The 27752-nt window shown below is 35.6% G+C and overlaps 1 protein-coding gene across 3 annotated transcripts in view; it reads right to left on the bottom strand.

Annotated features, from left to right (window-relative positions):
- LOC139979666 (protein Hook homolog 3-like) overlaps positions 1-27752 on the bottom strand; it is a 42596-nt gene that overhangs the window by 150 nt on the left and 14694 nt on the right. For 2 of the 3 annotated variants that reach the window (XM_071990683.1, XM_071990690.1), the window contains 12 exons: positions 24369-24513; positions 22475-22687; positions 21100-21264; positions 19857-20017; positions 19031-19171; positions 18468-18561; positions 15855-15905; positions 8791-8825; positions 7934-8016; positions 6324-6529; positions 5276-5347; positions 1-4637 (listed from right to left, as the gene is read on the bottom strand). The exon at positions 1-4637 is cut by the window's left edge and continues 150 nt beyond it. In XM_071990683.1, coding sequence (XP_071846784.1) covers positions 4503-4637; positions 5276-5347; positions 6324-6529; positions 7934-8016; positions 8791-8825; positions 15855-15905; positions 18468-18561; positions 19031-19171; positions 19857-20017; positions 21100-21264; positions 22475-22687; positions 24369-24513 — 1501 coding nt within the window. In that variant the 3' untranslated portion in view covers positions 1-4502. The remainder of the gene's footprint in view (positions 4638-5275; positions 5348-6323; positions 6530-7933; positions 8017-8790; positions 8826-15854; positions 15906-18467; positions 18562-19030; positions 19172-19856; positions 20018-21099; positions 21265-22474; positions 22688-24368; positions 24514-27752) is intronic. The other variant, XM_071990701.1, reaches the window with a different exon arrangement.

Below are 27752 nucleotides of genomic sequence, written 5' to 3'. Positions count from 1 at the left end.
TAATTACATTTGTGCAGTAAATAGTGAGTAAATCTTATTTAAAAAAAAAGCAAAAGCTTAGCATTGGTCACATGACCATCCCAACTGTTATTTATTTATTTATATACCACATTGGTTATGGAATATTTCTGGATGGATTCTGTCATGTTTTGACACACACTCAAACAGAGCACTGATGAAAAATGGGGGTCTACAATGCCTGCATTGAAGCCTGCATTTCTGAGCCCAAGATTCCTGGTTTAAAATCTTTGATCCATCTTGTTAAATCCATGACCATTGTTCTGAGCCCAATATCCCTGGTTTAATGTATTTAATCCATCATTTTAAGTCCATGATCATTGATTCTGAAGCCAAGATGCCTTGATTTTATGACCATAGATGACCCATCACTGTAGCAACAACTAATCCATGGTCCCAGTCATTACAGTTTCATGACTTAGGATTCTGTACATTTCAAGACATTTCAAAGGTCACCTTACTTTCCCCTTCCATAAAGTTACACCTATAAAGATTAACCAATCGCAGAATTTTTTCCATAGATCAACTTTACTAACATATTGGCAAGTGCATTCATCTACGATATGTTTACCTTGGATGAAAATGAGGCAGTAAAAATGCAGTGTGTAAGGTAAAATGGCCACAAGATGTCACACATTCAAAACTCAAATCATTGAATCTCAATGATGACATCACATATATGACTCTCAAGTCACATGGATTCTCGTATACAACACGTTTCTTCATGTAAGTCACCAATCGGTGTCTCTTTTTACATTTTCAATTCATTTGTGTCTACCTAAATCATTAATCACCCATTATGTCGTACTGTATTAACATGAAGCCAGTTTGAATTCATATAATTTTTAAGGAATGTGAACAAATAGTTCACTCAAGGTTAGAAAAAAGAAGACAAAAAGCCAGTTTGTAATGTTAATTTTTTACTCATTCTTTAAGTCTAATGTAAAAATGTGTAAACATTTTCCGGATCAAAGCACAATGTACCTACCAAAATTACTGCATAAATCCAGACAAAATCTAATCCAAGTAGTACCATGGAATGCAAGCATCTAGAATGGGGACCAACATACAGTTCAACATCCTGGATATCACTGGACTAAATACAGAGCAATGTCAATGCAAAATAAACCGCACACAAACGTACCAAGACAAAACCCACAACGTACACAATTAGCAAACTGCACTTTAGTATTAAAAACGACTAGGTAAAATACATTCCCCTCGGTTAAAGAATATTTATATCTCCTCAAAAAAAAAAAAAATTCCCGTATGACGAAATGCTACATGCACATAAAAAGGACATAAAACAGAGAAGGAAAAGTGATTACATGAAAAATGGTTTAAAATTGCAGGATTACCTCAAATAGTTGTCTCAATATCCAATTTTAATTATAAATATCAAAACCTCTCTCTCATTGACTTTTTCTTTATCCCTTTTTATTTTTTACAGAATCTATACAAAAATGTTTTCCAGAAATATAGCACCACTCTATGTACACATTGAGCCATTCTCTTGGTTGGCCATATTCAATATCTCTAAAAGTATTTTAAAATACAGGTGTTTATTAACATTTTTAATATGCATCATTTTTTTTGAAGAATAAAATATTTTAGCAAATGTTTTGAGGAACATCTTGTTTGGTTTCAGTTGTGTGCTCAATAAATATCACATGCTCAGCTGTTGTTGACTTGACTCCCCCCCCCTTTTTCCTGGAATGTTGCCCTCAACTAGTAACCACAATCAGAAACTTTCTTTGCTCAAAGAGTGACTCCTTTTGCAAAGGAGGGACAATAATATTAAACAAATGTCCATTTGGGTGAAAATCCAAAAGGTTGTTTTTTAAGTGGCAAGCTATATTGTGTTTTGTGTATAAAAATTATTGAACTATTTGACTATCTTACTCACACTTACTGACTATCTGACTATCTTACTGACTATCTTACTCACAGAGCAAACATTTGGGGATTTTTTTTTATTTTACCAAATTGCTTGCTAAAAATGACTTACATTTTCTATTGTTCTACACTTTAACATTGCCCAACATTTTCCTTCCAGTATCTTCATCAAAGTGACCTAAATGATAAGGCAATTAACTATTAAATTCTTTTTACAAACATTAAAATTAACCAATTGAAAATAAAGGAAAAAAGAAGACCATACTATGAAAATGGAAAGAAGATTACACTAACAGAAAGTTTCACAAAAAAACTAACACACCAGACAAGACCAAAGAATACAAACTTATAAACACATATGATTTATAATAATGCCGTAAAATATATATGACAGTGCGCATTAGCCATTTGTTAACGTCATGACCGCTTTACCTATAAAGTGTAGATTTCCTTAGTTGGAATATTTTTGTTACAACATATATGACGGTCGTCTGATGACGTCAGAGCGGTTGTTTGGGAAACTGTGAGCTGTACTACCAGTATCCTGTTTCTATTATGTAAACGTTTATAGAAACTGTTTATATATGCCTATACGAGTGCTCTGAAGCGTGTCATGAGAGCAGCTGTACAGAGTGGTACCGGCATAACGGACTTGTCCCTAAACTGACGGTGTGGAGTAATGCTTGTGAAATTAACATATATACGAGTAACCGATATAGGAATATGTGATATTCATAGCTAGTATACATATTATACATTATATAATACCACCAAATCTTATAACAGATAGGATAAAGAAAGAAAAAAAAAGAAAAAAATGAAAGCTTCTGGAAAGTTTTGCATTCTCAGAAATTCTGACCATTTTCATAGTTCCAATTGATTTATAAATTTAAAGTAATATAAGTCTTGCTAAAGATAGTTTATGTAGTAGAATTTCAATAACCACAGTTACATCAATATCACACCCATAGACATGAGATCTGGGGTGGGGGAGGGAGTGTTGGGAGGGGAACTTAAAGGAGAAAGGCAAACTCATTTAACAAATGTTGTTACACTATGAATGCATGGTCCATGTGTAAGTCCTCAATGCTAACAGTGTATTCAGCATCCAGAAAATGTCAGCACAGGCTAATCAAGTCTGGGCTTCCCTTAGACGACCCTAGCAGCATAAAACCCAGTAAGCCACTGGCAATGTTCTGTACCAACTTAGTTGACCATCACAAAATACAAGCTGACATGCAAAACCAAAATCTATTCTTTCACATCATTTCAAAAGATGGGCTAGTCATAAACAGTTCCCTAAAGCCGATCAGATGGATACATCTGCTGATAAAATGGTCACCTATTACTCCCAGAGTACGTTTGGGTCAATTCTGTAGCGCTAGTTCCCTATAACTGCAGCATAACTTGGGCAACAGCTCCACCCATCACGTTCAATCAGGGGTCTTGTTGGTTACTTCTCTCTAAACTTAACTGGTTTCTTCCTGATACATTTTTCCAAGACTGCCTTATTTACCAGGTAAAACAGCCGAACAAACTTACAGCATTACCTGACTAACAACTTAAATTGAATTACCAAAAACAAAAGACTCAAAATTCAAATGTGACTGTTGCACTACTCCTTACCTTATTTCTAACTAATGAAACACATTCAAGTAAAAAATAATTTCTAGGACGCATGATATTCAATGTTACACTGCTTATTTCTTTTTAATAAAATTAGCGAATAATAATTAATCCGGGAGAATGAAGCCTTGCTGCTTGTCTGTATACAAACTATGTTGAACGTACTATGCATCTACGAAAGATTAAACCACAGTTAAATAAATATCTATTGTTCCTTTAAAGATAAACACCACCTCTTGTGCTCTCCTCCTCGTCAACTGACGAATATTGACTGAGTAGTCATTCCCCCCCACCCCCCCACCCCAAACTAAAGCAGCTGGTTGCATTTGTGAAATCATTTTATCTTCTCATCAAATATGCTATAGATTAACTTACTTTAACTTTCTGTTTACAGCGCAGTTATAAAATTGCTTCACTTCATTTCTGTGACTTTTCCTTTAATTAAATTAAAGCCATAAACCCGCAAATAACCACTAAGAACTTCACACACATCGTTCTTAGCCCCACCAATGAGGGGATATTCTCAACTTAAATTATTCTCCATTGCAAGGCACCAAAATGTATGCTTCTCAAATTCAGCACTTCCCACATGCATATGACACCTTCACAATGTTTCATCAGAATTCTGATGCTGACAATGGCAATCCAAACAGCAAAAATGAGGACAGAAAGAAAGTCGTTCACAATGGTGAAGATTGGACCATTTTTTAGTCTGCGACTACGATAGATGCTGCCATTTCTTCATTTCGGATTCATTACTACATCTTTGCTCCTTCTCAAGCTGTTGCAATGTTGTCAATTTGTATCGTGATAGGCTGTGATGGATGATTGATAGTTTTAAACACTTGCTATCAACTCGAGCCGACTGCCTCCGACAACGACGTCACCTTGGGGAACCCCCAGGGCTTTGTCTTAGAGCACAGGACTGTTGATTCGATGCCCGAGTCGATCGTGTCAAGACGTTACCTCGGGGCACCGGGGCTATTGATAGCAGATGAGCGTCGGTTTGATGCCTGCCTCTGTCTTGATAGGAACGACTGGCCCGATGAGGAGGCGGATAATCTCTCCTCGGCTGCTTTCCTGTGTTTTTGCACTCCCTAGAGAGAAAAAGGAATAGAGTAGGATACCACAGATTCAAAGATCATTGCAGGACGAATGGATCTTTTATGAAACTTTTATGGAAACTTGAAAAAATGAGAAAAGATTAAATAGTCCGACGAAAGGAATGGGATGTATTTCGGAAGTTTTCTCGCGAGTTTTCTTTGGCATCAGCTTGAGACTTGGGGTTAATTTTTGTCCTAAAGTCTAGTATTTCAAAACTAGTGACCTAAATTGAAATTCTGCTGCTTCTCTTTTTAAGCTTATATTTTATCCACTAGAATAGTTTTTCAGGCAGTCTGTGACAAGTCATCTCACTTGGGGGCTGGGGGTGGGGGGTGAGGGATGGGGCAACTGAAATTATTTTGTTATCTTTTAAGCCTATATATTATCCACTAGAATTGAAGTTTTCAGGCAGTCTGTGACACGTCATCCCACTTGGGGGTGGGGGTGGGGGGTGGGGCAACTGAAATTCTTCTGTTATCTTTTTACACCTATATATTATCCACTAGAATTAAAGTTTTTCAGGCAGTCTGTTACTCATCATCTCACTTATAAAGAAAAATATGGATCTTTTGACGGACATATAGAATCAATATTATTGAAAATATATCAAACAGAGAAATTTGTTCCTTACCATATTATACCAAGCAGAGACGATAAGTTTCTCCTCGATATCTCTCGTGGCTTTAGATTTCTCACGCTCCATCTGCAAGGAAATACCAGAGTTCTTAATTTAAAATTTAGGTGCAATGAATTATTCCGCTATGCAGTTACAATCGTTCTACAAGTCATTTGGGGGTAAAAAGGGTAAAATAAAAACTACAGTAATGAAATGTTTTCCAGAACGTTAATGAGGGCAGTATTGAAGAACTTAGCATGCATTGACTCCAGATCTCCTGATTCCAGACTGATTCCTGATTCCTGATTCCTGACTCCAGACTCCTGATTAATTCACTTTGGCTTCGGCTTTGAGTACAACGTTTCTGTATGCTGCCGTGTTGGATGAATCAAACCGTGATAGTAACTACTGACTTCGCGATCCGCCGTCCCCCTCACAAGTTTGCAAGGTCAGTAAGAGTGACTCCTTAGAGACAGGATTATAATCAGTCCTCTAATAAGGCTATCTTGAATAGCAAAATGGTTTCACAACCGGCAGAAACAAACAGGTGGATATTTCATGCAGGCTATTTAAAGCTCAGTGATTAATAAAACAAAAGGATTCAATTTTGTAACATTCTGCTTTGTTATAACAGTGTTTGTGGGGTTTTGATTCTGACTCACAAAAATGTTGACGAAACTGTTTTTCAACAAGATAATGATAATGAAAAATAATCAATAACTTTTCAATGTTTGACATCTCCTTACAGGGCAAAAAAGAGCATGGTGGTTACAATTTTCACTTTCCTATTCCCTCTCCCCTGTCCCTTCCCCCCAAGAAAGTAAATGTTTCTGCCAGTAAATGTGTTTAAATATTTAATTTTCTATACTTACTTACTTACTATAATTTTCGTAATGTACTTTTTGAATTTTTTGATGTCCTTTTATAAATATTTATATTTATACTGGATATAAATAAACTGAAACTAAAAAAAGGGGAATAAAAAGTATAGAAATAAGGGGGGGGGAATAATAATAATTACAATAGTAATAATAATAAAACTGGTAAACTGTAAAATCTTCACCTCCAAGTGTTCTATAATCTTTGTCTTTTCCTGGAGTTGGTTTCTAAGCAACTGGACCTCTGAAGATGTTGCTGTGTTATGCTTTGGGTCCAGGGTCCTGATGACAGACTTGGCCTTCTCCAGGTACTTGCGATATCTGTCCTCCATGGTCCTCATCTCCTCGTCTTTCTTCTGGAGGACCTCTTGGAGATTGGCTACTTTATCGTCTGAGGAATGGATACATCAAACATAACGTATTGGAGGAATGGAGGTCAAATGAAGAAGAACTTCTACATGTGCTTATTGAGTTGCTCGTGTGGCTGCGGCTAAATGGCCTGACAAATGTCTGAAATATTACTGCAGTGAGTGGTCAAGACAACCAAAACTTTAATAAGCTAAAAAGCTTAGCATTTTTGTTCAAATTGGCAGGTTGTCTTCCTAAGGACCAATGTGCGTTTCTTCCAAACGGAAATTCAAGAATAAATTCACTATTTACCACGTACAACTTTCAGGAACTTAAAACTTTCAAAACATCTACACACTTTCAAAACATGGTACGGTTAGAGTGCATTGAGGGTACAGCAAGGTATATCTGCTATCTAAGAAAGTGATTTGCCTAGGTTAAGAATTAATATTGCTCTGAAACGTAGACACTTGCTGAGGGTTAGAAGCAGTTTTTTTCTTGCCTGGCTATTTCTTTTTCTTGGAACTTTTTGAAACCATCCAGTTTACTTTCATGTACATTAAAATCCTGTTAGAATGCACTTCAGTACCATGACTAATCAAGCTGTATTTCTGGAGAAATATATAAATCAAACATTTTGCACTCAATGTACCCATTGCCATCAAAAAGAATGTAAAAGCTGTTAGAGAACTGCCAATCTACTGCAAAAACACATCAAAGATAAAAGTTAAAAGTTAAAGGGCCTGACGACGTTTCCACTCTAAAAAAACTATCTGACCAACAAGGTTATGAAGGTACCCGACCAAATTCAGAGGCAGAGTCAGCTGCATGTTTGCTCCTCATTCCACACAATTGACACTGCTGGTCTGCAGGGTAAATCTACATCTTTGGATATTGAGTCAGCCTAGCTGCAGGGGATGTGCAGCTGCTGCAGCTTTTTGTTTTAACAATGCCTGAAGTAGAATGCTGGGGGGCTGCAGCCTCACCACAACCAGGCTGCTGGGTAGGACGTAATCGTTTTGAGTTCTGAAGTTCCACACAATTAACACTGCTGGTCTGCAGGGATAATCTACATCTTTTGATATTCATTCAGCCTAGCTGCAGGGGACTTTGCAGCTGCTGCAGCTTAATTGTTTTAACAATGCCTGAAGTAGAATGCTGAGGGGGCTGCAGCCTCACTGCAGCCAGTCTGCTGCATAGGACGTCATTGTTTGTGTTCTGCAGTTTCACACAATTGACACTTGCTGGTCTGCAGGGTTAATCTCCATCTTTTGATATTCATTCAGCCTAGCTGCAGGGGACTGTTCAGCTGCTGCAGCTTAATTGTTTTGACATGATGCCTACTGTACATTGTGTATATTGTGCACCCAGGTACCTAGGTGTGTATGTGCATGGTTGATAAGCGGACTTAATGCTACAAATACAACAAGCTTTCTACAATTCTTACCTCTATCGGAAAGTAGTGGCTCTATGTCATCGATGTGTGCTCTCTTCCTCTGGAGTTCTGTCTCGGATTCTTGTAGACTCTCCCTGTAAGCGAAAAGTCAAAGAACAATAATTAGAAAGCCAAAGCTAAGTCCCCAGAATGGTCACATGATCATAAAACTTAAAAGTGAAACCAAAAGTAAAATGCACTCTTTTTTTTACCCCTTTCTGTAGAATAAGCCCCATATAATAAGTTAAAATATATATGGAAAAGAAAAAAATGTATTAAACTGCTGTTTACATACCAGCTGCATAATGTTACAACAGTAGTGCACTCTACACTACACTCCAAACATTGTTATATACAAATTAAAAGAAAGTAGTTCGTCTCTCCCAAAACTGCTGCCATTTCTTTACAACAATGAATTCAACCCAGACTTTTATATGCAAATGCATCTAGCCCTGTAGCGTAACCGCAGGGCAAATTTGTAATGGTCGTACGGTTGTGTGAAATGACCGAAGGTCTCCTCAGATGACTAAAATCAGCTTTCGAGTTCGTCCGACAGACGACTAGTTGTTTACATTTAATTCTGATCGCAACGTAAATAAATACCCCCAAACAGGTAAAATGATACATTGGTATCACCCCTAAAAGTTAGTCTGGGACAAATTATCAAAGAATAATAAAACACCCTTGGACCTCTCCTGATTGTTAGATATTCATACTAGAAAGAGATGTTTTAAACAGAGGATCTTGACAGGACTTGAGGCGTTCAAGATACAAGATCTGTTGAGATATTGCTGATGCCAAAATGATAAGTCAATAGAAATTTAAACTATAGATATTTTTATTTTTTAAGGAAGTAAATTGATACTCACTTGTGCTGTTGCAACTTCTTTCTTAACTCTTGGTTCTGTCCAAAATAGAAACAAAAGGGGAGAATCATAACACAATATGTTTTAGAGAACATGATTTTGTCTATCTGTGAACTTTAGCCAATGAAGAGGTTGCCTTGAAGGCAGGTATGTTTCTACTTACTCACCTTAGATAAAAACTAAGAAAGAAAACAAAGATGTTCGTGATTCCGAAGCGATAAAAATATCATTCAATTACCTGACTGCCACGAAAATTGAAATGCTACTGTTTACCTCCAGTGACATTTGACCTCTGCTGTTAACTCCTGTAAGCTTACATTTTGTATCAGTAGATCAAACATGCATGCTTGAAGAGGCAGGGGAGGGGACAGGAGGGAAGGGGTTTAGCCTGAAAGACCGCTTCACAAAGTACTTTGTCTGCGGATGGAAAGCTTTAGATTTGGGACAGGTGGGAAGACTTTCCCTTCATTATTATTTTTCCAGCTTCACTTTATGACGTACAAATAAAAGCCCTTCATTGTCATGGTATCACAGCATCTTTAATTTTCCAACAGTAAAATTTTTTGCTAATTGCAGTAGAAAAGCTATTTAGCTAGATTTCAAACCTCACAAAACCAACAAACACACCCAGACACACACACACTTGAAATAAATAATTCATAAATGTCTACACTGTAACACTAAGGACTTCCTTAGAAAGGACTTGTTTGGAAAACAAGAAAAAGAAAGAAAAAAATTAATTGGAAAAAAAAAGAAGAAGGCATGACTGTTTGTAGCAAGGTGATGAATGTAACCAGAACACACCAAACTCACATGTGGGAGGAAAAGAGAAAAATATGAACGTAAAAACGATGACTAGGCTAAGTGTGAGAGTTGTCAGAATAGAAAACAAAAAATCAATCATGATATATGAAATTTGGATCAACCTCTGAATTCTGCCTTACATATATATTTCTTATAGTACTGGTATAAAACCATTCAATTGATATTCAATGTCCAATACTTATATTTTTAAGGGTGAAAACCACATGCTCATAGCACTGTGTAAGGTGATGACATGACTTTTTCAAATTTGGTGGAATTTTGTAAAGGGGTCTGGCAACAACATAGTGACTATTTTCTACAACAACAAAAAAACTGTCAAACTGTCTGCCACCAGCGTTTACCTATAGCAATCCTTGTACAACCCTCACACTAATGCCTTAACTCAATGGCAGGTTTTATACTTTAGAAATGAAAGTAGCTAATATGACTACATTTACACTAAGCCTTACATGATGATCATCTTCCATTACATGAATTTGTTTGTTACTCAACTTTAATTAGAAGTTCATTATTCCATTATTTCATAGCAATGCTTCAAATTACAAATTGTGTCTAGAAATGAATTGAGGACAACCGAATAAACAATAAACCCAATCACTTGACAGCAGCTTATAGCAAAGTCTTCAACCCGAAGGGTTAGAAATACCACTTCCATCATTTCCTATGGAAAGGTCATAGGTCAAAGCAAAGTGTTGATATATTGTATTTTAATTAGGTTAACTTGTAACATCTATTATTACCAGAATAAACGAAATGAATAATGTATAACCCAGACTGTATTTCTGGGCATTACAGACTTTACTCTATATTTACAATATAGCAATATCTGTCATGGAAATCTGCTTTCAATGTTGCATGAGTTTTTTATATTTTTGTGTTGCTATGGAAGCTCACAAAACATAACAAGACAATGTAGAATGGGTTGCATTGTTTCTTAATTTTTTTAATGAGAAATTAGCTTTCTTGACATGACGGGAGTTTGAACCAAAGAACTAAGCTAAACATGATTCCAAATTGTTTTCAGAAGAATTCTAATGAAAAGGTGGGACAAAAATATGTGTTTTTTCAGATATCACATAAATAACTTTAAAAGGCTACAAATGTCGATTAGCTGCATAAATGAGAGCAACTCTACAGGCTGCAGGACCTACCAAAAGTCAAAATATTGAAAAAGATTAGAAATTTAGCATGGTGGGAGAGGGGGGACAGACACTTTAAACAAAGGGGAAAGGGGTAGGGGGAGAAAGGAAGAGATGAAAAAAATAAACATGCAAGTTTTGCTGATTATTTTAGTCTAACAAACCTAAAAATTCATATCTAAAAAAAAAGAAGAAAAAACTACCAAACAGGAAAAGGACAAGTCATATGAGAGATTTTAAGCAGTAAAAAGAGCAAATAAAGACTGTCTACTAGTCTAACTATCTAACACATAGAAAGAGGAGAATTGTGTATTATGTTCAATTATGTGCAGTGTGCAAAATTAATCTGGAACTTGTTAAATTGGTGCATTTTTACTATTCTAGTAGGTGTAAGGGTACATTCAGGAACCAGTTTCCACAAAACGGGTTCAAATTAGGAAAATTAGCAAATGATGCATAATTGAAGGAAGATTTTAAGAATGGAAGGAATTAAAAAACAAAAACCAACATCAAATACAAAGAACAGCTACTGCCACCAACAGCCTTTCATTTGTTTTTGAAATTGTATAAAACTTGTATAGACAAAAATATGAAAAATATGGTGGGGGACTTAAAAAGGTGACTGGTTTCTTTGTCAAACATGTTCATGATTTGCTTCATTTGTTGAATGAATAGTGATCGTAATGTTTCTTAAATGAGACATTTAAATTTGCATGGACTTATTCACCCATGAAATGTTTAATAAGCTAGTAGAGGGGGCATATATCTAGTATTCTGACTCTCAATCGAAAGAACTTTGAAGGATAGAATGAAAGTCATGACGAGAATTATACAAAAGGTATCAGAAGATTTTTCTATGAAAAAAAAAGAAAGAAAAAAAAAGAAGAAAAAAAAAAGGGAAAATAAATAAAATTGGGTAACAGATACACCCCTCTTTTTCTCACACAAGGGAAGACAAGAAGAAACCGTAAACTTTGAATCGAAACAAAATCTCTGTTTTTGTTGTTGTCATATATTATGTTAAAAAACAATTAGGAAAGAAATTGCCATTTTCACTAGGCTTTGGAAATCGAACCTTGAGTCCCTATCTTAAGGCTTACCGACAATTGTACAAGAAGAGGTAAAAGCAAAGAAAGAAGCCTTTCATTCTGGAAATGGACACGAATGTGAAGCATAATTTCCTTTAAAAAAAGTAAAAAATAAAAAGGACACGCAACACGGAAATGGTTGAAGCGAGTAAAACTCAAAAGATGAAATACTCACATACTTAGGTTTGGGGTAAGGAAGGGATAAAAAGGGGAATGTGAAAACAAGAGAGATGTTAAGGTATTAAAAACAACATAATTAAATTTCATTCAAAATCAGATTGTCCCAAAAATTGAAATATTTAACTTCATCATGCATATTTTAGATGACAACAAAGATAAAAAAACAGAGAGATCTAGAGAGAGAGAAAAAAATATGAGATTGGTTTTAAGGAAAGGTTCACTTAGCCAGTTGTGTAATGTAGTATTAAGTTACGATTAGATGGCCAAGTTTTAATTGATATTTTAATTGAGTTATGAACCTATTTGAATACATTATTGGCTGCGTCATTAAAACCCCAGCGTTATGAATAATATTTAAAGGACCAATTGCTCAGAGGTTCAGGGCTTTTGCAAACAGTGCTGGAGGCCCTAGGTCAAATACTAGTTGAGGCTGGAAGCTTTTTTTTGTTTTAAAGTAAAAACTGTCATATGTCAAATTGATGTTGGTTGAAGCACCGTTAACTTCAAACTGAACTTGATATAAAGGCAGAAAGGACATATTGAAATTGCCATGTTTGCTTATACCTGTGCAGCATATGCAAAAATGGTGAGGCAACTTAAAATGCACTTCCAAGTTGCATTTTGGTCACTAAGAAAACCCAGACTTTCAAACATGATTCGATTTTCAACAGAAGATGAAAGTATAAACAATCACCAATACCTGAAAGAAATGTACCAGGATACGATCTAAATCTACTGAGCAAGACTACTGTAACATAAATAAACAACAACAACTAAAACCAAAAAACAACAACAGGACAACATTTTTCTACACCTAATTTCTATCCTTCAGCTATTTAATTAAACTCTTAAGTTTGTTGATCAAACATATTTTCGGTAATTTGTATTTCAGGAAACAAGAACCACCCCCCACCACCCCCCCCCCACACAAAAAAAGGCACCGTTAGAGAAAATGTGTTCTCTTGAAAATATTTAACATTTTTGGTTTCTGAAATGTCTAAATGCAATTACAACTTTTCACCTATTTTTCTGTATTATTATTATATTTACAATAGAAAGCTCTATATGTATGTTGAGATATATAAAACCCAAACCAGAAGTAACATACTTTCTAATAAACGAACCAACACATCACATTCAATGTCCTTGCCACCCTTTCACATTACTCTACATTCTTTTCATGCCATGTTCATTTCCCCCCCCCCCCGTTCTAATTATCACACAATACTGTATATAGCAGAAATTGCTGGTTGGTTTTCAGAGTATTTCTTCCCATTGATGAGGCAGCAAAGAATCTCATCGTTATTGTCTTTGAATTGACAAACATTATTCACAAAGTGTACTTCAAACAAGCACACTTTGTCTTTTCAACACACACATGTAAATTACTGTGACTGCTCTCCATATCCCTCGAGTGGTTATACTTATCATTAACCTTGGCTGTTAGTTTTGGGTGTGGGGTTAGTATGCTGAGCAAAGGTATGCTGCAAACTGCAGTGTTAATATTTGACAGACGTTAACACTGGCTTCTGACAAAGACATACATACGAAAAAGCGTTGGCACATGCAATAAAAATTGATAACACAAAACATTTAAGACTGCTTTTCTCCAAATTAACTAACAATATCCCAAACTTACTTACATTGTGGCCATGAATACCGGAAAACAAATCACTGTTAACAATAGAAACAACTGTCTCAACAGTTTGACCGTAGGCTGGTTGTTACATCTGTATTTACTACTATGTGTTACTCCTTTATTTACTCCAAAGTGTTCCTTCTATATATTCTCCTATGTGTTATTTCTGTATATTCTCCTATATGTTACTTCTGTTTATACTCCTATGTGTTGCTTCCTTGTATACTACTATGTGTTACTCCTTTATATACTCCAAAGTGTCGGTACTGTATTATATATACTCCTGATTTACTTGTTTATATATTCCTATGTGTTACTTCTTTATATATCATATGTGTTACTTCTATATATACTCCTATGTGTAGTTTTTGTATATACTCCTATGTGTAGCTTCTGTATATACTCCTATGTGTTGCTTCTGTATATACTCCTATGTGTTGCTCCTGTATATACTCCTATGTGTTGCTCCTGTATATACTCCTATGTGTTGCTTCTGTATATACTACTATGTGTTACTGCTGTATATATACTCCTATGTGTTGTTCCTTTTTGTACTACTATGTGTTACTTCTTTGTATACCCTAATGTGTTACTTCTGTATATACTCCTATGTGTTGCTCCTGTATATAATCCTATATGTTTCTTCTGTATATACTCCTATGTGTTGCTTCTGCATATACTCCCGTTACTTATGTATATACTGCTGTGTTACATCTATATATACTCCTATGTATTGTTTCTTTGTATACTACTATGTGTTACTTCTTTATACCCCAATGTGTTACTTCTGTATATACTCCTATGTGTTACTTCTGTTTATACTCCTATGTGTTGCTTCTGTGTATACTACTATATGTTACTCCTTTATGTACTTCAAAGTGTCACCACTGTACTATATATACTCCTGCTTTACTTCTTTATATACTACTATGTGTTACTTCTTTATACGCTACAATGTGTCACTTCTGTATGTACTCTTATGTGTTACTTCTGTATATACTCCTATGTAGGTGCCTTCATACTTCATATATTCTCTAAGAGAACAATTTGTCAAAGTATACACAATCAGAATGCATAAATCCTATTTTTCAAGAAACTGATCTTATCAAAATGAGTCTCAACACAAGCCACTCTTGGAGCAAAACATATCAAGTTGATAGCTAACCAAAACAATTTTTCCTTCTTTATTTTGCATAAACATGAAAAATGAGTTAGTTTGTACTTGACTAGATGGAAAACAGAATATTCACAAAAACTGAAACCAATGATCATTTTTTGTCACGATTTAAAAGCTGCACACCGAGTTGAAAAAAATAGGGACTAAAAAGACATCTTCAAATTTGGAGTTTAAGAGTGAAAACAAACAAAACCACATGAGAGGAGACAAACTGGCTGCTTTTAGGTCTCAAATAAATCTAATCACTGAATGATGAGACTCTGTCCCACACTCACTTATTTCAAAACAAAGAAAACAAATTTGAGGAAGATATCATCTTTCTAGTCTCTTTCAATCTCAATATGCAGCTTCAAAAAGAACGATTTCATGAACCCTGAAATAAAACATGAAGAACATGCAATCATCAATGTAAGAGCCTTCGTAAAATGTAACGTTAACATTCATCTCAAGATTCTTTACCTAAGAACTTTCTATCAGTTGAGCAATGATTCAACCACAGAAAACATAACAATTTGGATTTGAATTCCCTTGTACATCTGATACTGTGCACACCCATAGGGGTGGCTAGCATTTCCTTATATTGCAAGAAAACAATTTTAATTCAGATTGAGAAAGGTATTTGTTCTAAAACATGATTTTATTTTCATTTTTTTTTTTTTTTGAATACTAAAGGTAATTAGAGAGATAACTACAAAGGACAACTACTTTTGTTACAAAGAGAGCTCACAAAGGCCCTAATGTGGCCATCCAGCCCTGGACCATCCCTGAGGTTTATCGATAACATGTGGACACTTAAATTGAGACGTTTGTGAAATCCAACATAAAAAGAACTTTGTAGAACACCCACATGTAACAACTTCGAAAACATGAAAAAGGAAGATCGTTAGAAAACATTGTTGAAAGGTGTTTGGCGTGGTGGTGCACAAATCAACAGAAAAAAACAAGAAAACAGAAAAGAGGTCACGGCAGATAAAAACGATTAGCTCAAAATGCAGTTTGCTTATGCGTTTGTTTAATACCTCTGCAGCTAGCTTTTTAACATCACCATCTTTGAACCTGTTCCTGGGAGACTGTAGGTTATAGAGTGAGATAACGTGAAGATAGCTGAGAAAAAGCAACAAACAGACACACCAATCTATCGTGGATATATTAAACGTTGAGTTCAAAACAGACTGGTGGGTGGAAGCTTGAAACATATATCTCAGGTTCTAAGAATTTCCTTATACTTAAATGTCTCAGATTTGGGCAGGAAAAAATTATTTAAATTATAAAAATTGCACCAAATTTAAAAGTGAATCTCCACAATACAACCTATTTTTATAAACAAATAAATAATAAAAAATCCTATTACTTTTCATTTTGGATGGATAACATTTTTTGAGGCTGCTGCTTATGGTATGAAGTTGACTAACACCTATTGACTTTGATTACAGATGTGAGACAAACTTTTCACGATATTTAAAAGCTCCTCAATTACAACACGTTGCAGGAAGTGGAGTCCCTGAGGTTATACACACTACAACTGTGAATCCAGTGTATTTTCGTCATTCTGATTTTTCCTCCCACCCCCCCCTTCAGTTCTACTCTATGAAAATTGCCTTTGCCTCCCACCCATTTCCTTTTTCCCCCCCTTTCTACCACTTTCTCTGAGAAGAAATCGGGATATGATCAGATTTCAGTAAAACATCAGTTTTGAACTCAACAAATCCACCGTCATCAGTAACTACACATCCTCTAAGAATGCCCCAGCATTTAATAATCACAAAGGCCATATCAGCTTTACACCATCCCCCCTCCCCCCCCTTATTACCTTTCCCCCTCCTTCCCCATCGTCTAAGCTGAGCAATTTCTCTCGAATATTTAATAATCCTACAAGTATTGGAGATCTTTCGGACAACATTCTTACAGCTGCATTGAGATGTGCATTGCAAAGACCCGGTGTTAAATCAAAACCAGACTGAACATTTCTAGTTCAAGAAATCACAGGAAAATAATAAAGCTGATATGACAGTGAGAAAAAGAAGGGAAAAAAACCCAGATGCTTTTCATAAAGTGATTTGAGTATTGTAAACAAATGAGAAAAGATTTTGACACAGACAAATTGACTTTAGATTTAATAGTCACAGTGCGAAGACAAGAAAAGCAAAATCAATTTCCTTTTTCTTTCTGAGGGACACATGACTTGTATTCCAGAGGGCACTTTTTTAATACACAGTCAAAATTTACGTATTTTAATTTTCTTTTATAGTTTTCTGCTGTTTTTTGAAATTTTAACTTTGGTACTGTGAAATATTGTTCAATACAATATAAAAAAAACTTTCTTTTGCAGAGAAGGAGAGAGCTCATTTTGTTTATTAAACAGCCCTCCCCCACCCCACCCACCCCCCAGAAACACAAACACAGCTTGCTTGGGTGCATTCTTAGAGATCGATTGGTTTAAGTGACCCACATTTGAGTGCAACATTGATTATTTTGAAGAAGGAAAAAAAAACAGCAACCATGTGTTAGCAAAATGAAGTGAATAATCATAATAATAACACAGTTCAATGCTGTTCTATATAAGTTATATAGGCTAAACACACCCAGATATAAGATACAAAATAACCCATCTACAATTAATTATTAGATCTAACCTAATAGAAAAGATATGAAAAATGGTTAAAATATCTAAGATTACCATGATAACTACTACACAATGAAGCCGGCATGACAGTATAGAGAAAAAGTTGGCAATATGTTTGGAATATCTCAAATTGTATAAGAGTTGGCAAAACACTAGAGAACATGCAAATTGTTAACATTCCTGGTCATAATATGATTAGGTTTGCTGCATTCAACTTCAGAGGAATAAAGGAGAAAAACTACCTTTTTCTCCTTTTTTGTAAAAAAAAAAAGAGTATAATATTTCCATCCTCGAGTTGTGTTTAGTTCACTAAGACTTTCACCACTATAGAAATTGTTTGCTTAATTATTATTATTATGATTGCCAGTTGGAAGTTATCTTCCTGCTATTGACCATATTAGAGTGTTGGTTGAAGGAATTATTTCATATTTTACATTGTGAAAAAATGGCAGAGAATAATTCAATTCCTTATTCAATGGGAGGAGACAAGCGAGGGTAAAGAAGCAGCGTGTTAGGCCATAGAAGAAACATCTCCTTGTTAATATATCCTAAAACCGATTTACAACAAATTTTCCTAAAATTTCTAAAAGATTTCAACAATCACACAAAAAAAGCCAACTACAACATCACACTCTGACTAGTCATTTTTTATAAGTGATGCTATTAATGGAAACAGACTGTTAACTCAGAGTTGGATAAAACTACTTGATCAAGTCTACTGCACTGTTCTGTAAAGCCAATATCCACCACTGAGTAAAACTACTTGATCAAGTCTACAGCAATCTTTCTATACAGCCAATATCCTCCACTGGATAAAACTACTTGATCAAGTATACTGCAATCTTTCTATACAGCCAACATCCTCCACTGGGTTAAACTACTTGATCAAGTATCATTCAATTATACTACACAGCTTATGTGCCTGAAGAGCTAGCTGAGCATCCATTATTACCAGAAATAAATGAAAACCAGCTAGGTGAAAGCATGATAATATTACAGATACTCTTACCTCTGTGATGAGGTTTGATTGTCCTTTTGTCTCCTCCCTCTGACTAATTTCTTCAAGTTCTGCTTCCAATGTCATTATTTTCTGATTTGATATCCTATGAAACAGAAAAATGAAAGGTTGTTATTTCTGCATGTGGGAGAAGCCGAAAGGCTTAAAACTTACGATCCATGTCTATTTGTGGCTTATCCGATTCACAGCTTGAGCACATTTTGGATTTTGTTGAAATTGATGGGGGGGGGGGGGTAACTGTGGATTTCTCCTGTATATAGACCCCCACCATGCTTTGGCCAGTCAGTGACTCCACCCACACCCTCCTAGATTGCTAGATTTCATGGCTGCTAATGCCACTGCTTTATCCACTCAACCATAGAACCAGACCTGACCAGAAACAACCAAAACCAACAACGTAACATATCCAGATGGAAGCATGTAACATCGGTTTCACTGAAAACTGGAATGAAATTATTATCTGTAATCTTTATTATTGTCTCTCCTATAATCAGAGAGACAAGTGATCCTTTCCTTTACTAATCGAGCCGTCCAACGAGTCAAGTCTCTCTTACCTTGCCTCGGATTCTAGCTCATTCTTCCTGGCATTCGCATCATCTAGCAGACTCTGGAGCAGCTCAGCTTTCTCACCAGAATTTTCGCCCATTTTCATCTGAAGCATTTTATTTTCATGTTGCAATCTAATCATTTTCTCTCTGAAAAAAAGAAAAAGGGAAGGAGAAGCAAATTAGTTTAGTTTAAAAAAAAAACAACATTTTGTTTTCTTTCAGGTTTTTGTTTTCTTGTCGGTACTGGGTTGTGTATCAATGATATGGTATACAATTAAGAACTCTTCTTCACCCACAAATATGAAACACAGCTGATTGAATTTACAGAATAATTTCTCTCCGTCAAATGTGATCTAAGATAATGCATATATTTTATTTAGACTGATGTGTTGTACAACAACTGCTTAACACAGCATTCTGTGTTTCACTGTGAGTGTGTGTTACCCTTTACCAACCTGTGAAATATTCACGCATCATTGGTTAACCCCCCCCCCCCCCAAAAAATGTAAAAATTTAAATGTAATCTTTGCTTTAATATTTGCAAACCTTTGAAGTCTCTTCTTAAGAAAATGAAAAATCAAAATGGTCCAAAAGTAAACTTAGTTTTTAACTTAAAAACCAGCTGATAGTCAAGTATGGATGGCAGAAAGTTCTAGGCAAATACAGTTTCAAAGCAACTGGTTGCACTTACAGCTAATACAGCATCAATTCTCTCATCATCAAAAGTGATGAAAATACAATATATATTAATTAATTTGTAGCACTAAGCTCAAAACAGATGCTTCAACACAACATCCATCTTTATATTGAATTTATGTTTTAGACGTCTAACCTCATTTCCGGTGACAACATGTCTGACAGTCCTGGTGAACCGAATCGATCGGGGCTTCTTGGACTTCCTGGTTCCTCCATACTCATAGCTGATCCGTGTAACTGGTTCAGGGTCAGCTCCTCGTTAGTCTCCTTCAGGGTATCTCTCTCTGCTTGAAGTCTCTGCAAGCAAAAATTAAAACAATCAAAATTAAATATATATATATACAGTATATATATGTAACAAAACTGAGCTCATCTCAAAGTGTCGCCATGGTAACAGACCTACCAGCTGTGCTTGAGAGATATAAGGTCATATGATTGTTTGCGTTCAGTTGATGATTCCCGCACAGGTGTGAAACTTGAGTAAAAACATGCTGTAAGTTATAATATATTATATATCTATATTCAATTCTTATATTTGTATCAACATGGACCCAAGGTAATTAATATTCACAAATAATGTGATGCTTTTTTCAATGTAACTAATAAATATATTTATGACGATATGACGATTGTGCGATGTAAAGCACGCTATGGGGAGATACATAACAGCAGCGTCGCTGTCCTATCGCAATCATGACATTTTGGTATAATGTGTAGCACACACGTTGTGCATGTTAGCATTACCAATGACTCAATGAACTACACTGTTACATCATTGTTACATTACTGTTATTGTTACATTATTGTTAGAAATGGAACATAACCACCTATATTATTTCAACTTTAGAGCATTTTGCCGCTCATTTACTGTTTTACATGCTAGTCAGTTTAATTCATGATTTCTATGGAAGCTTAAAAGTGTCATCAACATAAGAAAACTTTGCCCCAATAAGTCAACAATATCTCTTCAATTCATCATTGTTAAAGCAACTGAGCAATCCAACATTTTTCTGATTTTTGATAAGATATTATCTTGTTATCTAAACAATTTTATGAAAAGCTTCCACAGATTTCAGACCCTTGTGAGGAATGTTTATCACTTCCTTACTTCAGTGTTCACATAAGTGTTCACTTTGCACCAAAATCTTCACTTGTAACCATAAACACAATACTTACTATCATATCAATCAACATTTCTCATTTTATATATTTATAAGCTAATCAGTAAAAACCTGTTTTTCACTTTCTTAGCAATTCGTACATTACCAACTATATTTATTTCAAATGCTACCAACTTGTACCATCTTTTAGTTCTATATGCTAGCCAGTCAGAACCTCTTGAGGTTGTATTTAACCTCACTTCCTCAGCGTTCACGTACCTCTTTCTCATTTTGCACTTGTGCCATCTTCTCCTGCAACCTCTTGACTTCAAACTCGTGCTTGTCTGCTCGCCTCGTCTCCTCCGATACATTTGAATGTAACTCATGGACCTGCTTCTTGTATGCATCAAGTTGTGCTTTCATGGAATTGGCTTTCTTCAGCTCCTGTTAACCGCCCCCCAAAAAATACCAATAAAAGCATCAACAAAGGAACACCCATAGCATACATTACTTCACTTATTAACGGATACAAAATATTCCGGGAACTGATGTTTTTTTCAATATTTCAAATAAAACCGTCTGTTAGAAATATAGTGTATATAACTACACTTATAAATAACTGAGGGAAATTCTGGAAGTTGCAGTCCACAGTTTAAAAATATATAAGCTACAGTATAAGGTACAGTTACAAACTGTCTTTGTGTCTCATACTTTGATAGAAGAAATATAAAAATATTGAATTGTATTAATTTTATTAATTTTAAAGTAAACAAGTACGGAAAACTGACTTAGAATGTTTAGACAATGGAATAGAGCAAAGACATTTATGGCTAGAACCTGGTTACAAGTCCAGCCCTCTACCATCTGAGCTATCCAGCCCTTACTTGGTGACGATCCCTATATTGCCATTTTGGGGGGCAGCCAGTTAGAAGCCACAGTATCTTGCTCCTCCCATTGTATTAATTTTGTCTAAAATAAGATTGCCAAATACTCTGTGATGCTATGCAGATACGAATACCACATTTTTTATCCCTCCCCCCTCCCCAGGAAAAGCTACAGATTACAACCGAGTTTCCCAGAGTACCAAACTGTCTTACGTACTCACGAATTTTCCCGACAGTGGAATGCATACCACTCCGACTGTGTGGATACCCTCATATGTGGATACAACTGCTGTGTGGATACCCTCATATGTGGATACCCTCATGTGTGGATACCCTCATGTGTGGATCCCCTCATGTTTTTATTACAAGCAGTGTTTGCTACCTCTAGGCTTTCTGAGTACCCGACACTGGTATACATACGACTGTGTGGATACCCTCATGTGTGGAAACCCTCATGTATGAATACACCCTCATATGTGGATACTCTCATGTGTGGATACTCTCATGCATGGATACCCTCATGTGTGGATACCCTCATGTGTGGATACCCTCATGTTGTTATTACAAGCAGTGGTGTGCTCCCTAGGCACTCACCTCTTCCAGTTCCACTATTTTCTGCATGTACATGGTATTCTTATATGGTACCCTTATGTGTGGATACCCTCATGTGCGGATACCCTCATGTGCGGATACCCTCATGTGTGGATACCCTCATGTGTGGACACCCTCATGTTGTTATTACTAGATGTTTTTGCTCCCTAGGCACTCACCTCTTCCAGTTCCACCGTGTTCTGCATGTACATGGTATTCTTATCCTCCAATATTTTCACCTGTTTCCTAAGGTCACTCAGATCATCTAGTTTCTTCTTGTAACTATCGATAGTGGCTTCATATTTACTGACTTTGTCTGCAGAATGTCTTAAAATATCCATCTCATCCTTCAAAGCTCTGGCTTCTTCTGCTAAGGCACTTAATTGTTCATTCTGTGAAAAGGATCAAACAAAAATGTAAAAAGTATAAAAATCTTTTACAGAAAAACAACTTAAGACCATAATAATTTGATTGAATTCAGCAGCAGTTTTCTTGTCAAGATTTACATTTTAATTAACTTGTTGCAAACCTGATCAAGAGAAAACAAAGTTACGTATGAAAATTTTCATGTGATTATTGATTAATTTTTTGAATGCTACATTTAAGGCAATTAATTGTTCATTCTGTGAAAAAGGATGAAGGACACCCTCGAAAAAAAAAAAATTAAAAAAATACGAACAATGACAAAATATGAAAACTTTTACAGAGAAACTTAATATTAATATTTACACAACAATTTGATTGATTTCAGCTGGAACTTTCTTGTCAAAAGTTGCATATATTAAATTGTTGCAAAACTGCTTGAGGTTAAAAAAAATTAAAAAATAACAACAACAGAGGTACGTATGAACATTATTTCCAGTTTTAATTTACTAAATGTTACATTTAGTGATTAATTAGTTGATCAAGGAAACTTAATCAATGTAGTTTTGTAGTGTTCCAAATCTGCAATCAACTGGTTGCACTATAGATGATATATATCCAACTTTCAGTTTTGGTATAGTGCCACCCTTTTTTCTTTTGTTTTATTTTTCCTCAGGTGAGAATCATTTCAAGAGATGGTGGCATTTGAAAAAACAGAGCGAAGGAAAAGTGAAACAAAAAGTACTACTACTTTTTATCACAAAATACCTGCAAGCAATCTTAATACACACTGCACACTGAAATCCTCATGACTCACTCGCTGTGACCATTGGGTATTACGACAATATCCCATTGTGTGAAAATAATCTAAAGAATGCTTAATAACTAATTCACGTCATTCGTTGCTCAATGCAGGATATGCAACGGTGGTCTTGTTTCAATTTCAAACAACGTTACTTCATTTCTATAAATATCCATTTCCAGCAACTCAAAAATAGTTCTGCAATATTCTACTTACAGAAAATTGGAGGTCTCTTAACTTTCAATGCTGGCTAAAAGTAATTATATCATTGTTGCAAAGCAATGTCGGCCAAAGATTTTGTCAAGTAAAGTCATGACGTGCGTAACAATATTACTTTTTTGTTCATTTAACAAAAATAAATAATAAAATACAAATAAAAGTTTTCCCCCCTCACTCCCCCTCCCCCCAAAAATCGAAAAATACCACATAAAAAATAAAATATCACATTTGACTAAGCCAGGAATACATGTACCTGTAAAATAATAACCCAGACTAAATTAGATAAGTTGATTTAATTTGATTTTCATGAGAAAGTTGAATGTATATAAATCCGAAAAGATGGAAATTTCAAAGATCTTGTGAAGATGCTTTCAAACAGGCTTTCTTTCCTAGATTCGGGGGCGGCCCTTTAAGATAACAAGGTGGTGTATGTATACTGGACTTGACAGCAGATCCATTGGACAGACTAACTTAAAACTAAAGGAAGGTTGTAGTTTTCAATATCCTTACGACAAACCCAAACTCTGAGGTGCCCTGAATGACCCTTGCGGGCTTCTCCCACATTGGTGGTCGCTTAAGCGTCGTAAAAGTAACTGTCCGATTATGATTATGTACATCAAAAGCTAAATAAGACAGTACTCTAACAATAATAAAACAAAGTCAGCCATATTAATATTTTTGATACTGACCTTTTGTAAAACATCTTGCAATTCTCTTTCTAATAAATCTGCTTTGATTTTGAAGTCATCCTTCTGACTCTCCAATCTAAACAACTCTTCTTGAAGTTGGTCCACCGTTTCTTGTAAATGTTCGTGCTTTCGTCCGATGGGAGTACTGAATTTTTTTGGGGTAAGAAAACAACAAATGATGAAAAAGGATTAAATATGCAAAGGAGTAGATTTCATGAAAGAATGGTCTGGCTTGATATATCGCCAAAGTAATATGGGGGTTATCCCAATCACTTTAGCCTAGTCAGAAATTGATTTCTGGTCAACCCTTAGACCTCTTCTATTGAGACTTCTTAAACTCAACTGTTATATATAGACAGGAGATTCTACACATGATCAAACAAGGAGAGAAGTTAGAAACAATTTTTAAAACTTTTTGATCACTTTTAAATGACCAATCTTTTCAGGCCATACAGGTGATCTCTTTATTGTTTCTTATCTTCATTTGGGGGGGGGGGAGGAGGGGGGGAGTGGCAATAAGGTATTATGTATTGTGGGAGTGGGATGTATTGGTACCTTCTTGAAAATCCTATTTCGTAGCAAAGTTTGTTCAGCAAACCACTCCATTGTACTTTGTTCAAACAAGGCTTTTGAGGTGGTAAAGATCATATCTTTGTATTTTTTTGGCAAACAAATGCATTGAATTCAAGGACAGGTACAGTACTTGCAGAGGGTAACGAAGTGTAACATTCGTTATGTGGTAACTTTAAAAAAAGTCTCACCTGTTGAAAGTCTCACCCAATTAGTGCAACATGGTGTCAAGGATTTCAAAAGCACCGTACTGCCTTTTATCATACAATAATGTATATCTTTCAGATAACATTTCCATGATCATTTAACTGTACACGATTAGAATCAGCACAAACGATATTAAACCAGGTGTGTAGGTCTTGTAAAGTTGTACTATGACTCATGTGAAAATGGGGTAAAACTGTATACCAAAAAACTTACCAAAACTTAATGTCCGCTGCCCTCCCCCCCTCCACCTCCCCTTCCAAACCCCAACGTCTATTTCTTCTCTAAAAATTTCCCAAATTTTGCACATTCCCTTTCAAGTTACGAACCAACTGTTTAATATGTAATTTTCTGTTTCCACTGTTATCCAATAATGTACTTTGAATATATATATACACAGCTACAGTATAGTTAACAGCTGTTACCTTTGATCCCCTCCACACCCCTGCCAATCTCCCCCACCCCAAAAAAGAGCTACCCTAGACAAATACTGCTTTAGTCACTTTGTTTTTTTAGTTATTAATTACATGGAGGGTGGGGGGGGGGCGGGAGATGGCAGAGAGAGATTGCAGTGGAGAGGACAATGATTGGGAAGGAGAGGGAAGCAAGCAAAAGACTTTCTACACACATCACTAAAATTTCAGGGGAATTTCATGTTTGAACCAACCAATTTTACTTTACTTTTCTTTAAAATTCTCACATATTAAGAAGCAACCTTTAACTCATCGCAGTCACAACTAAATGGTACTAAGTGATAGTTCATAAGAAATAATCTCTGATAAACTGATGTGAGTTCGAAAAGGGGGCACAGTATACGCGCATTCTTCTGAAAACACATGTAAGGGCCATGATTAATGTCGTCTCTGATATTGATTTTATCGTTCTCTGCAATATGTTCTTTTAATAATTAATTTGAGTAATGTTTCTATTGAAAAGGCTATTTATTCTATTCTCATATCATCTCATGAATATTCAATTCAATTTAAACATGTTTTCTTCTTTCATATTTCAAATTTCACAAAATGCATGTTTCTAGAAACTGAAAGAACATGAAAAATAGTCGCTTCATCTAATGAATATATATAAGTTCAAAAACATTTCAAAATTTCAAGAAAAGTATGATTGTAGGTGAAATGCAGCTGATAAAAGATCATGACAAATAGCAACATGTATTGATGGTGAATTCAGTGACTGGTAAAAATCCATGACTTTAATTCTATGTCTACTTATACCATTACTGAATTCTGCACACCTCACTGCATAGTACACTCGGGGTCTACAGTGTACCCAAACTTGAATTCAAGAGGTACAACAAGCCTAGAACATAATGCAGAGTACAACACTACTGTCCACATATCAATATGTTAACTTAAACTCAGGTCCTCATTGATTTCAGGAACTTTGCCAAAAGTTTAAACCCAACAAGATTCTAGTGGATTGCTAATTACAATGGAATTATAGTTGTAAGCCTTGAGAATGGTAGGGTGGGAGAATGTGGGCATTAACTCTGAAATAGGTCAATGAGGGGGGGGGGAGGGGGATGTGGGCAGTGCAATCTGTTAGCTAGATTTGAGCGCATGTGTAGAATGGTGATAGGTAAGAGATGAGTGAAGTAACTATGATTTTTCTTACTGCCACAACTTGGGCTCCGAGCACATGAGAATGTAAGCAAGTTGGTGGAATTTTGTTTTACTCAAATGGCAACACACACAGGATATCATAATGGAGAAAACAAACACAATGCTATAATATTCATGAATAAAATTCCAAGATAGGACAAACAAATATAAACATTTGGCTGAGTTACTTTGGAAAAAATGAACAAATGATTGTGAAATTATAAGTTAAGGGTCAGACAAACACATTTACAATAAATGAATGGTATGTAGAGGCAAAGTGTACTAGAATCAGGAATTTTTTGTTATGTTGTATGATAATTTAGTGATATCATGATAAATAATTGCCAGTGATTGCAAACTTTTCAACTATTACTTACCTACAAATGAAAAATTTGTTTAAAGCTAAAGATATTTGACAGCTTATAAATTAAGGAAATGGATGTGTGGGTGGGGGGGGGGGAGGGGATGGTGGAAGAAGGGGAGGTGGGGCAAATACCAAAAAGATCTGTGACACAGATACAGAACAAAGGTATCTGAGTAACATGAAAACAAGGATTGCTTTTTCTTAGGACGATGTGGAGTCATCTTCAATTTATTGGTAAACTCCTTTTACTGCTAAAATTTATCACATTTTGGCATCACTGCAAAGGTGGGTTATGATGTGATGCTCACCTGCCTTCACCCCTCTACACCCCTCCCCCCTCCCACAGACACTCAGAAAGTGTTTACATGATGCTTAATACTGAAGGAACTTAATTTGAATTTTCCCTTGCTGTCACAAAACTTTCAAAAAATTAGTATCATTTAGTATCAATGTGCAGAGGGGGAGGAGGGGCAGAGGGGAAGGAGGGGGGGCTTATTGTCTTTTGAAATCTTCTGAACAGGCCTTTGAAGTTATTTACAGCTTCTAGTATCATGTTTGGTAATGCTAAATCACTATGGTCTCTGTCAAAATTCACGGACTACTTTTTAAACAGCTTCATTTAAGGCA

Source organism: Apostichopus japonicus, chromosome 2 (assembly GCF_037975245.1).
Source record: "Apostichopus japonicus isolate 1M-3 chromosome 2, ASM3797524v1, whole genome shotgun sequence".
In the NCBI taxonomy this organism is placed as follows: Eukaryota; Metazoa; Echinodermata; class Holothuroidea; order Aspidochirotida; family Stichopodidae; genus Apostichopus; species Apostichopus japonicus.
This window is presented reverse-complemented; position numbering and strand designations above follow the sequence as displayed.